The sequence below is a fragment of the Equus asinus genome, chromosome 10, assembly GCF_041296235.1.
Source record: "Equus asinus isolate D_3611 breed Donkey chromosome 10, EquAss-T2T_v2, whole genome shotgun sequence".
NCBI classification, from domain to species: domain Eukaryota; kingdom Metazoa; phylum Chordata; class Mammalia; order Perissodactyla; family Equidae; genus Equus; species Equus asinus.
The window spans coordinates 44,234,581-44,249,634 of record NC_091799.1 but is presented as its reverse complement, the minus strand read 5'-3'; the positions used below and the strand labels follow the sequence as shown (position 1 = coordinate 44,249,634).

Sequence of the window (15,054 nt, the reverse complement as noted above, 5' to 3'; positions counted from 1 at the left end):
AGAATACAGTTCACACTTCTCACCCCCGGCATTCAAGGCCTTTCTCATCCGGCCCCCATCCACGTCCCCAGGGTATTTCCTTCCTCCTGTTCACAGCTTGCTCTCTGCACTGTTCTCTGAAGATTCACATACGGTCCCACTGCCATGCCTTTGCTCGTGCTGTTCCCTTTGGCAGTGACACTCTCCCTGTTTATCTGGATGAACAATTATTAGGTAATTTGTTCAGTAATGAAAATTTATGAGCGCCGACTGCATGCCCACAAAGTGACGGATAGTAAAGAAAGTCCTGGCTCTTTTTTCCCTCCTATTCCAAGTACATTGGGAGGTACTGGCGGAGGGACACACATGTCTGATTCAGTACTCAGGGCATGGTATCCTAAGAAAGGAATATGCTGTGGAATATGTCCTACACAGGAGAACGCTGTGCAAATTTGGGGGAGGGAGAAAAAGCGGCTATTCATGAATATGATACATATTTCTACTTAGGTCATCTTTAATATTACTCTTTCAATAACACTGTAATTTTCTCTTTCTAAGTTTTGCTTGTTTATTCCTAGGTATTCAATTTTCTTTTATTCTATTGCAAATGTTTATATTTTCTATGCCTTCTTGATATGTAAAAATGCAATTCAGTTTTGTATTTGGATTTTTGTATCCAGCTACCTTCCAAACACTCTTATTTTTCCAATAATTAGACTATATGTTCTTTTGGATCTCTATTTAGACAATCAGATCTGTAAAGAATTGCAGTTTTATTTCTTCCTTTTTTTTTTCTTCTGAGGAAGATTCACCTTATGCTAACATCTGTGTCAATCTTCCTCTATTTTGTATGTGGGTCACCACCACAGCATGGCTGCCGACGAGTGGTATAGGTCTGTACCCAGAAACCACTAGGCCATGAGGCTGGTCCTTATTTCTTCCTTTTTATTTTATTTTATTTACTTATTTTTTTGCTAAGGAAGATTGGCCCTGAGCTAACATCTGTGTCAATCTTCCTCTACTTTATATGCAGGTTGCCGCCACAGCATGGCTGACGAGTGCTGTAGGTCCACGCCTGGGATCCAAACAAGCAAACCCAGGCTGCCGAAGCAGAATGTGCTGAACTTCTCCACTACACCATGGGGCCAGCCCATCTTCCTTTTTAATCATTATACCTTTAACTTATTTTTCTAGTCTTACAGTGCAGGACTGGACCTTTTATCTTATTGCTGATTTTAAAGGGCTGTTTCTGACATTCCTTCTTTATAAATGATGTTTGCACTAATTAACAGAGGTCAAACGTCACCAATATCGCCAGTGATGAGTTTGCTGACATCACGTGTCGCCTGATGGAATGAACTGAGGATGCAGCGTCACTGTGTAAAATTCTTGACAAAATGCGCAACATGAATCTAACCACAGGGAAACAATTTGGGAAATCCAAATTTAGGAACATTCTACAAAACAGCTGGCCTTTACCGCTTAAAAATGTCAGTATCATGAAACAAAGAAGACTGAGAGATATGACAACCAAATACAGTGCACAATCCCTAGTTGGATTCTCAAACAGAAACAAAATTTCTATACACACACACACACACACACGTATAGATGGGGGAGAAACATAGATCAAAGGTAAATTTGGCAGAATGTTAACAACTGGTGAATCCAGGTGAAGAAAAATCAGTTCATTCAACTATTTTTGTATATTTTATGTATGGTTGAGATTCTTTCAAAATAAAAAGTTCTAAAAATTCTGTTTCCTATGTGTTAGTGAAATCCCCTTGTTCTGGTTGGTTAAGAATTTTTATCACGAATGGGTATTGTGCTTTATTAAATGCTTTTTCTGCATCTGTGGAGATGACCATATGGTTCTTCTCCCTTCATCCGTTAATAAAGTGATCTCCAGTTATAGATTTACTAACATTAAACCATCCTTAGATTCTGGAATAAATCCAACATGGTCAGAATGTATCTTTTTTTCATTCACTACTAGATAATGTTTGCTAGTCATTTTGGATACACCTTGAGTGAGACTGGCCTGTAATTTTTCTTTCTTGCTCTGTCCTTGTCAGGTTTGGCCTCACAGAATGAGGGAGAAGTCCCTCTTTTCCTGTTTTCTGGAAGTGTTTGCAAAAGATTGGAACAATCAGTTCCTTGAATGTTACATGGAGGGGCCAGCCTGGTGGTGTAGTGGTCAAGTTTGCACGCTTCACTTTGGCAGCCCAGGGTTCGTGGGTGCGGATCCTGGGTGCAGACCAAGCACCACTTGTCAAGCCGTGCTGTGGCGGCGTCCCACAGAAAACTGAGGAAGATGGGCAGAGATGTTAGCTCAGGGCCAATCTTCCTCACCAAATAAATAAATAAAGCTTTAAGTTAAAAAAAAAGTTACATGGAAATTGCCTATAAACCCACACGGATGTAGCGTCATCCTTATGTATGTGTTTGTGTGAAATATAACCCCAAAAAGTGCATAAAATGTAAACGTTCAGCTTAATGAATTGCTGGAAAATAAATTACCCACGTAACTGCCACCCTCCCAGGTCAAGACACGAACTATTAGTAGCACAAAGGAGACCCCCCTGCCCCCACGGGATGCCTCGCAATCCTAACTCCTTCCCTTCTTTGGGGGTCACCATTATCCCGTCCACATGTGTGTACCTAGAGCGGACTCTCTGACCTTAGCGGGTGTGTATTTTCCTCTTCAATAGAAACTGTCACACTTTGTTCCAAAACCCACGTGCTGGTCTACCCCGCCCCAGGGGTGTCTGAGAGTCTGCGCAGCTCCATAGCCTCCCCGTCACTTACTATTACTAGATTTTTCCATTTCTGTCAATCTGGTGGCTGCAGTCGTGTCTCGTTTTGGTTCACTAATGAGGTTGGGCACTTTTTCAAATGTTTAGTAACCATTTTGTTTTTTTCTGCTATGAAAAAAACCTGTTCAGGATATTTTCCCCCCCGTCCATTTTATACATTCAGGAAATGAGCTCTTTGTCACATTTATTGTGCAAATATCCTTTCACACTCCATGGCTTGCCTTTTCCTTCTGCTGTTTTCTTTAAGAGAGACTTTTTTTTTTTTTTAAAGATTTTATTTTTTCCTTTTTCTCCCCAACGCCCCCTGGTACATAGTTGTGTATTCTTCGTTGTGGGTTCTTCTAGTTGTGGCATGTGGGACGCTGCCTCAGCGTGGTTTGATGAGCAGTGCCATGTCCGCGCCCAGGATTCGAACCAACGAAACACTGGACCGCCTGCAGCGGAGCGCGCGAACTCAACCACTCGGCCACGGGGCCAGCCCCTAAGAGAGACTTTTATTACTCAATTTTAAAAATAGCTACAGGACTATTCAGGCTTTCTATTTCTACTTGAATCTGTACTAACAAGTGATAGCTCTTTTAGGAATGTGTCCATATTGTCAACGTTTTCAAATAGATTGTCATGAAATTGCTCCCATCAGTGGCTTCTATTTTGACTCTGTGCCGCTGTGTCGCCTCTTGTGTTCCTTACGCTATTTGCACCTTCTCTCTTCTATTCTTGACCATTTCTCCGTCTGTCAGTCTTTCCTAGAAACCAACTTTCGGCTCTTCTGAGCTTCTCTAATCCACCTTCAGATTCTCCTTCACTGATTTCTGCTCTTTATTAGCTCCTTCCTCAAACTTTCTTTGGGTTTATTGTGTTGTTCCTTTTCTAACTTCTTAGGCTGAATGTTTAGTTGCTAATTTCCGGCCTTTCCTCTTTTCTAACAAGCACCAGCGCTGGACATTCTCCCTGAAGCACCACCCCATACGTTTTGTGATGGATTTCATTATCGTTCTGTTCCAAGTATTTTTAAATTTCCACTTTGATTTCTTTTCTGATCTAGAAGTTATTCAGAAATGTGTTTTTACATTTCTAAATGAACGGGAATTTAAAATTTATTTTTTGTTATTGATTTCTAACTCAATTTCATTGGGATCAGAAAGCCTGGCCTATGAGATTCGAATTTGTCTTTATGATTTTAACTTTGAAAGTCCTTTTGGGGTCTCAGTCTGCTGTTTGCTGTCTCAGCTGACTCTGACCCGAGCTGGCTCACATGCTTGGTGGTCTCTGCTTACGAATTTCCCTGATCTTCTCTGTGGGAATCCTGTCCACGTGGGGAACACTCTCCTCTGGGAGACTTCATACCTGCTCCTGCTGTGACCCAGAGGCAAGCTGGGACCACCAGCCTGGGGTCCCTTTAGTCCCTCAGGAGGTTCTGCCTTAGCAGAGACTCAGGCTCCAGAAAAGATCTGCTTCTAGGTTAATCTATGTGAAACCACCCTCAGGGAGGTGGAAAACGGTTAAACATCAGCAGATGCAGATGGCTCACCTTCCCCGTCCACACGTGCCTGCAGAACAAGCCTCTTCTTCCTGCTCTCTTACTGCTTATCGCTCTGACTTAGATTTTGGCTCAAGGTTTGTTTCCTTTTTGGGTGAGAGAAGCTGGCTTTGGAAATTTCCCCAATGTCTTATGAGCTCAGCAATGCATTAAAAATTATTTTTTAATCAGAGGTAAATCATTTTGCAGTGGGGTGGAGGGGAGGCCCTAGGAGTAGCAAGGCAACACTTAGAAGCTGAAATCCCGGGAGGATATATTTTTCCCGGTGAGGAAAGCGAGGCTCACAGAGGTGAATGACTTACTCAGGTCACGTGGCTGGTCACACGCAGGGCTAGGACTTGACCCCACGTATGAGACCAAAAACGTGGCTCTTTCTGTGCTGCCTGCAGAGGGCTGCCTGGGCCCGAGGCGTCCTTACCTGGTGCAGGGGGATGACAAGGAAGGCACCCCCGCCAGCGCACTCAGTCACGACTGCAATGAACTGGGGGTTCACGGCACAGAAGTGGTTGTCGTGGACGCTACGGGTGATGGGCACCGAGTCGTAGCAGTTCTCCTTGCTGGCAGGTTTGCCAAAGACGTGGCGGAACTTGGAGCTCCGGTACTGGGGGTGCCATGACATCTGCGGGGGACAGACGGGACAAAGAGGCGTGAGGCTTGCTGCCCTGACAGCGGGACACAGGGGAGCTCACCTCGAGAACACAGGACAGCAGTTGGTCCCACATGGACAGCGACATGCTGTGAAGGGCAACCAAGTGTACATGCTACAATTGTGGTGAGTTCCATGGACCTAGTGAGACAGCGTATAATTGCTGCTGACCGGTTTGCTTTTCATCTCTGCAAGTTTGCACCCCAAAAGGCAGAAAAACCATGGCGAGCTCACCACGTTCCCTCCCTACCACCATCTCACCAGACAGCCCAGCCACCCGCCCTGCGCGGCCCAGCCACGCGGTCACACCGTGTCCTCTGGAGCAAGCCCGCCTGGCTCCGATTCCAGCTCTGCCTCTTGGCAACCGGGTGGGTAAGTGAATTTCCCCTGTGAAATGGGGACAACGAAAGCATCTGTCTCACAGACTTGTCATGAGGATTAAATTAGACGAGACGCTAAGACCCCTTGATCAACAGTAATAATCACTACCACTCTTCTCATCCAGGCACCTCGAGCTTCCCTTGCTCCTCATCCAGCCTTGTATTTGTTCACCCAATATTTACTGAGCCCCACCGTGTGACTAGGCCCTGAGCCAGGCCCCAGGGGTTCAGAGCCAGCAAGCCTGAGCCCAGCCTTACAGGAATGGGGAGTCCTATGAGCGAGGCCACTAGGGAGTCTGGGCCACTGGGACCCAGTGTACCATAGGTAATAATGGAGGCTAGTGCATGGCTGTCAGGGAGGGCTTCACAGAGGCAGTGACATGTGAACTGTGATCTGAAGGACGAGTAGGGGTTGGCCAGGCAGGCAGGACAAGGGAGGGCTGGGGGAAGGTGTCCTACGCAGACGAAACAGCCTGAGCAAAGGCCTGAGACAGAAGCAAATATGGATGTTTGGGGAACTACATATTGTTTAGTAAGATCAGCTGGGAGATGTTAGAAAGAAGGAAATGTACACACACACACACACACACACACACACACACACACACAAAGACGTAAACCAGCCGATGGGCGTGAAGAGAACACAGCTCGAGGCTGAGCGGGGCCAGGTGACTAACGGTCTGGAAGAGGGTGGACGCCTCTTCAGTGGCTGAACGCAGGACACCACGCGACATCAGGTGGCCTCCTCTCGCCGGCCACTGCTCAGGTCACTCTACAGCCCCCAGTCTCTCTGACCCCACTGCCCCCATCCACGCTGCCCATGTGGGCCAGAGGGGCCTTCTGGACACCAAGCCTGGCTGTATTCTTCACCGCCTTAGCCCACCCTTCGATGCTCCCCATTCTTTGCTGCCCTACAGGGTCAAGGCCTCCTGGCTGGGTCCCACCCCATACTGCAAGATTCACTTTTTTCTTGCTTATTTTCTAACAGTACCTTACAGATAAAGATCACCACCCAGCTTCCCCATCCCTGCTCTTGCAGTTCCAGTCCTCTGGGCCTCTGCCCTTGCTCTTCCCTCTGTTTGGCTTGCCCTTCTAGCTCCCTACCCACTGTACCCGTCTCCACAAGTCCCAATGTGCTCCCTGCCCCCCAGCGCCAAGCCCCCTCCCCCCTTCCTAGATACCCCGAGTCCAGGGCCTTGCTCTCCCGTCTCCCCCTGCCTGTGTCCCCGACACTGTCCTGATTCGGAGTCTGCGTCTGTTCTCATCTTCTCTACCAGCTTGCAGCCTCCTCAAGAAAGGCTTGGGGCTCCACTCCAGGGATGCCCAGCAGGGGAACACTGGCCGCGGCCGCTGCCCCAGGCACTTCCCGGGGAAGGCACGTCTGCTGGGCGCCCACGTGGTCAGGACAAAGATGGCGCTTGCCCAGCCCGGGTGGCCGGCCTCGAGGCTCTTCTCTGTGTTCAGTTCAAAGGCACAGGGTCTGGCTGTTGACCTCAAGCGGTCACAGCACTCAGCCGTTTACCCAGCATGGAGAGCCCGTCGGCCTCGTGGGGCCCGTCTGCCCCATGAAGCCCAGGTATCTCAACTCTGTTGGGGAGCTTTGCCCAGAACCCTGCCTGCACTTCCCAGAGCTACAGGAAGCAGCACGGAACGCAGGGACCGACTGACTAATGTCCATCTGACCCCAGAAAGGACGTAAGAAGCCTTATGGGAATAGAGAACCCAGGACAGAAGGGAATGGAAAAGGCACCGTGAGGACATGGGGACAGAGGGGAAACACAGGAACAAACAGAGAGCCCTGAAAAGCAGGGGAGTTAACCACGGAAGGTGTGCTGTCAGGTCCTCCACACAGAGGAGCTGGACCTCAGACTTGGGTCCGAGCTTCCCAGTGGTCAATTCGACAAGGGAAACAGAATTGGAAAGGGATTCAGTCAGCGTCTGTACGATGAAGGCCACCCCTTGCTAAGGAGCAGCACGGCTTTTCTCTGCGCCGGGTCCTGAGTGAAAAGAAGAGCGAGGACAATGACCTGCCTCGGGTCTTGGCCATGAGGTGGCCTGGGCTGGGGATGGGCAAGTAGGGAGCAAGTCAGCAGGCTCAGCTCCAGGCCCCCCAACCCTGCTTCACCTTGGGCAGCAGCGGGGCGGGGGCCCCGTCCGTGGCCAGTGGTAACGCTCATCAGCTACTCCACTGCTCTTCCCACATCCAGCCTCCTGGCGGTCAGGCCCCCACAGTGCTAGTTCTAACCAGAGGATCCTGGGCAGAAGGCTGTGACCTGGACTGTGACCCCCCAGAATCTTGCCTTTGGCCTAAGGGATGCAAAGGCCACATGTTCCAGATGGCGCAGCTTCCACCATCCTGGGTCCCCAGGGGACAGTGTGGAGCGGAGCATATCCCCCACTGACTCACGTTGGATAGATAGTGTGACAGACAAATAAACTTGAGAGCGAACCACCGAGCTGGTGGGGCTTTTTCTTACAGAGCACAGCCTACCTGTCGTGACGAACACATTGCCCCACGTAGAGACAACCAGAGGTCGTTTGACGAATGGCTGCCCGTGCTGGGCGAGGCCAGAGCACGGGAAGAGTGGGGCAAGGAGGCAGCACTCAGATCCCCTCAGGAGCCACGTAACAGAGCTCGGCCTCTGAGGGCAGCAGGGAGCTGCTGCAGGGGTTAAAGCGGCCGGAGGAGCGAGTTTCCCTTTCTGGTGGATTCCTCTGACTGCTGAGAGAAGGAAGGGTGGGACAGGAGAGCATCTGATGGTCACCTGGGCTGAAGGAGGGCAGGGGGGATGGAGAGGAGGGGACAGTTGAGTGAAAACCAAGGGGTGGGACAAACCAGCCTCGGGGCTGAGGGCCCATGGTGGGCTGTCGGGCGAGGGGACTGGTCACAGCCACGGCTGCTGAGTCAACAGGACCCGACTCTCATCAGCAGTCCTGGCCCCTCTGGCCACGCCCAGCACTCTCCCTTCGCAGCCTGGGGCCTGGACCCACACCTGAGGGACAAGGGACGGCTCTCGGCCCAGGAGGAAGCAGGGGGCCTCGAGAGGCCTGGTGACGACTCTCCTTTAGCTCACAGCCACCTCCATGGCAAAAACAACTCAGTTTTGGGGTGCCTGCTATGTGCCAGGCATTATTCCAGCGCTTCCCTTGTGTGAACTTGGCAGGCAGGCGCCGCCCTGCTCCCCATCCCAGAGGGAGGGTTGAGGCAGAGAAGCAAAGAAACCTCCTGAGGTCACAGAGCTGGGGGGTGATGGAGCTGGGAGCTGACCCAGCCCTGTCTCAGGGGCTTCCCGCCCCAGGCTCCCGCAGATGACGCCCAGGATGATGAAAGCTCCTTCACACCCATCTCACCTGGATCCCACCTCGGCCCCGAAGGGGAGGTATCAAGACCATTATCACCCCCACTTCACAGAAAAGGAAAACGAGGCTCAGGAAGCTAAGTGGGCGCCCCCTGGAAAGGGGGCTGCTGGCCTCCACTGAGGAAGTTTGTGAGAAGCAGCATGAACATCAATGACCTTCTGCTCCTCCTTCCCAAACTCGTCTCTCAGCCCTGCCCCGCCCCAGCACCTTATCTCCACTGCCAAGGTTCTTCCAGACCTGTTGCCGTGAAGGGAAAGTTAGAGACGTGGGGGTGGGGGCGGCGCCAAGCCAGGTGGCACGTTTCTCCCTTTGCCCCAGGTGTGGGAGTGTGCACGCATACATGTGGGTGAAGCTTGTGCAAACGAGTGCACTGTGTGTGCAAATCTGTGCACGAGCACTGCATTCATCGGGTGTCCACATGTGTCCATGCACTGCTGTGATGTGCACACACGCGTGCATCTGGGTGTTTAACTGCATCTGTGCATGAACGTGTGCATGTGTCTATCAGTGCACACATGAGTCTAAGGACTTGGTAGTTCAGAAAACGGGAGTCATATTTTCCCCACAAGCAGACACTTGCCTGGAAATGCAGACCACGGCGGGCCCTCACCACTGGGAGGCCCTCGCCCATGGGCTGGGCCAGGTTTACCCCCTGTCACTTGTCCTATCCTGCCCGGTCCCATACGTCTGGGCCCACATCAAAGCCACAGCAGGCCTTCTCAGGCGTGGCGGGCCAGCCCGCTGGGGCACAAAGCAGGGGGTGGCATTGATTCTACTGCGATCTCATGCATGCTTAGCGGGCCTGATGCCACAGGATGGGGCTCCAAGGGCTGCGAATTCTCCGCCCCCGAAAAGCATTTAGTTGTCTCTGGGTTTAACATCCCATTGTGTTTATTTCTTAATGTCTGACAGTGGAATGGCTTGCTGCCTGTCCCATCCCTTACTCTGCTGGAGATTGTTGTCCCCATTTGGTGCAGAGGAAGTGACTTGACCAAGATCATATCCGTAGGAGCAGTGGAGGTGGGAGACAGAAGCCAGACCTGGTCCAGACGCCCCTCTTCCTGCCACGGGCTCCTATCTGATGTGTGAGACAGAGACAGAGACAGAGAGACACTGAGACATTCCTGCCTTCAAAGGCCGTCTTCCCAGCCCAGCCCAGCCCTGAATCACTGCAGGCCAAGGGTCAGCTGCAGGGTGGCTGAAACCAAACGCACACCGGGTGTGGCCCAAAGCAGCATAAAAGGTTATTCATTAATTGTGCTGTTCCTGGCCTCGGGGAAGAATGGAACCACCTGATTTAGTCTTGGACCTGGACGTGCGGGACGCACAGGAGGCTGGCGCTGTGGCTACCGCCGTCCCTTTGAAAGTCTGTGGTTCCACAGCTCATATTTGCAGTGTTATTTTTTCTCTTAAAACCTGATCTTGTGGTCAGTGAGCTGCCCCCCTACATGCCCTGTGAGAGTAAGACCCCTCGCACGTGTGTCAGCCGCAGTTAGTAGAGAGACTAGAATCACGTTTCCTAGTTCTAAAAAATGAGAAAAGGTTACTGTAAGAGTAAAGGACACTATTTGAAGGTGGCCTACAAAGTCCAGGAATTAACACAATACACACCTGATCATGGCGGGGGGGCCCCTCACCTGGCCTCCAATCCTGGACCGACTATTATCCATGTAGAGTTTATCCTGATTCTGGCCTTGACCCCAAACTTGCCAGGAAAGCTCCTTCTAATTCGTCCTGAATCCTTACTGGGCTTCTGACCACCCCTGGAGGGTGGGGAATCTAGCTGGGGAACCCAGGCCATCTGAGGTCAGGGCAGGTCTCTGCTCGACTAGCCGCTTGCCATGGAGCTTCCTGTGTCACCAGGCTTTGCAAAGGAGAAACCACAGGTCTCAGCCACTCCTCCCTGGGAAGCATTTCGTCCGGTCGATTCTGTTCATCTGAGGCCAGGCCCCAGTTTAGCTGTCACTTCCTGGCCCAAGGTGTCTCTAGTTTTGTCTTTGACAGGCCAGCACCAGGGTCTAGAGCGACAGGACGGGACCCAGGTCCCTGGGACCTTAGAGTGGCACCCCACAAGCTCAGTTCTCTTCCCTCCTTCAAAGTCAGAAGAGGCCCTGTCACTCTCCACAGAAATAGACCGACCAACTGTCCCCGGGACGGTATCCCCGGGATGCAGGGCTTCCAGCGCTAAAATCGGGAAAGTTCCAGGCAAACAGGGACAAGTTGGTCATCCCACCACAGGTGTCTCCAGAAAACTTTTATCTGATTTAGAGGCAACAATTCCACTGTAAGTCACCAGTACCCTTGACTCTGACAACTTGCCTGTGAGAGAGAAGGCTCTAGAACGGACTTCTTAAAAGCTCAACATCCTGAACCAGAGAACAGAACATTTCAAAGCAGAAGACTCCAAGGGGGTTTGTAAAGAGAGGCGACTGATTTAACTCAGTCACCAGCCCGCGACCACGAGTCCTGGCTCAGTGCGAGCTCCGTGCGGGCCCAACTGGGGTGGGGACGGGGGCCAGAGACGACGGGTCAGTCACTGCTCTCCACGTGTTCACACTTCTCAGGGGAACGGTGGAGAGCAGGGGAGACAGCTGGCCTCAGCCTGACAGGCTGCGGAAGCACAGGGCTGGGTCTGCAGCTCCGGACGCACATGAGAGTCACTTAAATCCCATCGCTGGGCTTGGACCCAGGTGCCAGCTCTGGCCAACACGGGCCACGAGTCACACGCGGCTTCTAAATCAAAGTTAAACTGGAATAAAATGTAACATTCAGCTCTTCAGCCGCACGAGCAACATTTCAAGTACTCAACAGCCCCATGTAGCAACTGGTACCCAATTAAACAGGGTCATTGCAGAACATGTCCGTCCTACCTGTGTGACTTGGGGCACGTTACTTACCGTGTCTATTAGACACAATAACAAACAAATTATACCTAACGCTTACATTGCTTACTAGGTGTGAAGTACGTCTCATGTACTGATGACCCTCACAGCAATCCCGTGAGTATTATTAGCACCCCATTTTTACAGAGGAGAAAACTGGGACACAGACAGGTTAAGTAACTTGCCCCAAATGACACCGCTAGTAGGTGGCCGAGGTGGAATTCAAAGCCAAGCTGTTTAGTACCGCGTCCACACTCTCTCACAGGGCTGCCCTGACGATGACATGGGATAATCCACACAGCACATGGGGCCCTGCTGGGTGCATACTTAGCGTTCAACAAAACGTTTGCTGTTAGGACTGTTGGGGTCTCAATGCTTACAGGACACTCGATTTGATTCAGTGTATAACAGGCAGGTGCCGAGGGCCCAGCATCTCGGGGAGCAGAGTAAAAATCCCAAACCAGAAAGTGCAAAGCAGCCAGCTGGGCACAGAGCTCTGGCCCAGCGCTCAGCGCAGCGACAGAAGGAACACACAGCACACGTGAAAAGCTAACCCTCGAGCCCTGCTGATGGAGAGGAAGCTGAATACGCTGCTGGGGGCAGTGCCAACTGGTGCAGCCGCTGTGGAAAGCAGTATGGAGAGTCCTCAGAAAAGAAGAACAGAACTACCAGGTGGTCCAGCTACCCCACTGCTGGGTATTTGCGAACATGGAAACACTAATTCGAAAAGATATTTGCACCCCTATGTTCACTGCAGCACTATGCACAATAACCAAGACTTGGAGGCAACCCAAGTGCCCATCAACTGATGGATGGATAAATATACACAACGGAACACTACTCAGCCATAAAAAGATGAAATTGTGCCATTTGCAACAATACAGATGGACCTTGTGTATTCTGCTGAGCGAAATAAGTCAGACGGAGAAAGACAAACACCGTATGATTTCACTAATATGTGGAAGATAAACACACACACGGACAAGGAGAGCAGATCAGTGGTTACCAGAGGGGATGGAGTTGCGGGGCGGGCGAAAAGGGGTAAGAGGGCACATGTGTATAGTGATGGATGGTAACTAGACTAGTGGTGGTGAGCACGATGCAGTCTATACAGAAACTGAAATATAATGATGTACACCTGAAATTTACACAAAGTCATAAACCATTATGACCTCAATAAAATAATTAAAAAAAAAAAAAGACCCTGGCAGGGCTCTTCAGGGGGAGGCCAGCAGCCCAACTCAGCCCTGTGCTGAGGGGACAGGGGCTCTTGGTGGGGCGGGGGCAGGCAGGGCAGGGAAGCCCTTTGGTGTGCGACACCAGCACGGCCCCAGCAGGAAGGCGGGGACCCTCCGCAGGCCTCCAGCGCCAGCCCCTACCAGCAGCACAGGCTACTGAAGGCCCCCTGCAGTGGGAAGTCGGGCCGCCTGTCTCCAGGCTCTCCGCCCGCCTCCCCTCCTCCAGCTCTCTGGTCCTTCTGGTCCAGCACAGATGCCTCCCTGCAGGCCCACAGGAAATACAGATGGAGGCAGAGGGAGCCGAGAAAATGCCTCTCTCCTCCTGATGAGATTAGGCCCGAGGGAGTGCCTTCTCCTGACATCTGACACTGCCCAGAGCCCGGGCTGGCTGAGGAGGGGCTGGGCACCCCTGAGACAGCATGGTGGCCTCCCACAGCCCCTGCTCTCTACCCCCTTGCTGTAAGCAGTGCGAGGCCTGGGCAGCCTTTTCTCTCGGTGACTTGGTTTCTCCCCCAGCCCAGCCCAGGCCTCCTATCCTGCCCCGACCTGACTCTGTCATTTCCCTTAAGACCCACCCCGGGTCCCCTCTGTCCTCAGGATGAAGCCCTCTGCTGGACGTGGGTGGTGAGGCCCCCACATTGCCGACGGCCTTCTCCTTGTCTCCACGGCCCTACCCTTTGAGCCATACGGGTCTTTCTGCTCTCCCCTCAGAGCAGTGCGTTTTCCCAGACGGCCCGGCCTTGCTCACGCCCCTTCTCTCTGCCTAGAGCCCAGTTGGCCCAGGCGAGTCCACGGTTGGCACTCTGCTGGGCTCCTAGGACACCCTCCTCTCACTCTACCTTCTGGGGCCCAAACAGAACTACCACCAGGGAGTGTCCCCAGCTCCTGGCCTGAGTTCTCTCTATCCTGTGAGGTAACCCGGGGCAAGGAAAGAGGAGGTACAGGTTCAAATCCTGGACCTCCATTTGTCTCTGGGCCTCAGCATCCTCATCTGTAACAGGGTACCCTAATATCCACCTCACAGGGTCTCGCCAAGGCTTAGATGAGATCACGGCTGTAAATTACCTTGCACGTGTCTGCTACCAAGTAAGAGCTCAGCTGATAGGCGCTCCTTCCCTTCCTCCCGCCCTGCTCCCTGTTTCTTCCTTCTGTCCTCCATCCATCCATGCACCTAGCTGCCCGTCCATTCATCCCCTACCTGGCCGTCAACTCCAAACGCTCCTGCCTGTCAGCTCTGCCCACACTCAGGCCAGATCCACGAGCAGCATCAGGGGTGACTGACCTGGACGGAGCTGTCCGGCACGCGGCCAGCCTCTCCTGAAGCCCACTCTGGGCAGTCGGGGCGGGGGGCTGCGCCTGTCACTTCCACCGCAGGCATGCTGGTCAGGCGGCAGAGTCCTGATTCTGATGCCAAGTTGCTCCAGGACCTCGGGCAGAGCTCGTCCCTTCTCAGGTTCTGTTTTCTAAGGCAGGTGACACTCCTGTCCTGCTCACCCGTGAGGACGATGGCTGAGGGCCCTGCAGCCCGCACACACCAGAACCCGGGATCGCAGGGCAACGGAGCTGTGTGCCTGGCAGCACCCCAGGGCTGCTTCTGATTAGTCCCCAAATCAGGCCCTGACCAAAACTCCATGCAGATTTATTGCCCCACAATCTCCGTATCTGGGAGTTTCGAGAGACAAGGGTCACTGGGGACTTTCTAAAGAGGCCTCCAGGAGGCCGAAATCCTGGAGGCTCCACTTCCTGCTCCCCCTCGGTTCCCCAGCAGAGCTTCTGGACCTGTCTCTGGACAGAGAGGGACACTGAGGCTGAGAGAGGGAGAGTGCCTTGCTCAGGAGGCCGGAGGCAGGGCTGAAGGCCCCCAGCCCCAGTCCTGGGATGGGCATCTGGCCAGGGGGCCTGCATTCTGTTGCCGGGGGAAGCCCACATCGGACCCAGAAGTCAGCGCTCACTCTGCCCTGTTGCAGGGACCTGGAACTCAGATTGAGTTCAGTCAGCATCGTCAGGGCCTCCCGGAGCCTGACCTGTGCCGGGCACGTGGGGCAGAGGCAAGGACGCCCATGAGGGGTGTGCAGCTCCTCAGGCTCGCACTGATGGGGGAGGCCGCCAGGGAACTGGCAAGCTCGCTCGATTCAGGTGAACATGGCTGCATAGGCCGCAGCAGGGAGGGGGCCTGGAGTCGCTGCCAGGAGGAAACGTCGAGCTTAGCTTTC

General features: G+C 52.6%; 1 protein-coding gene across 6 annotated transcripts in view; it reads right to left on the bottom strand.

The window, feature by feature from the left end:
• CORO2A (coronin 2A) overlaps positions 1 to 15,054 on the bottom strand; it is a 53,592-nt gene that overhangs the window by 21,052 nt on the left and 17,486 nt on the right. For 5 of the 6 annotated variants that reach the window (XM_070519153.1, XM_044779153.2, XM_070519152.1 and 2 more), the window contains exon 2: positions 4,754 to 4,954. In XM_070519153.1, the coding sequence (XP_070375254.1) occupies positions 4,754 to 4,954 (201 nt within the window). Of the gene's footprint in view, positions 1 to 4,753; positions 4,955 to 14,123; positions 14,454 to 15,054 lie in introns of those variants that run through there. The other variant, XM_070519151.1, reaches the window with a different exon arrangement.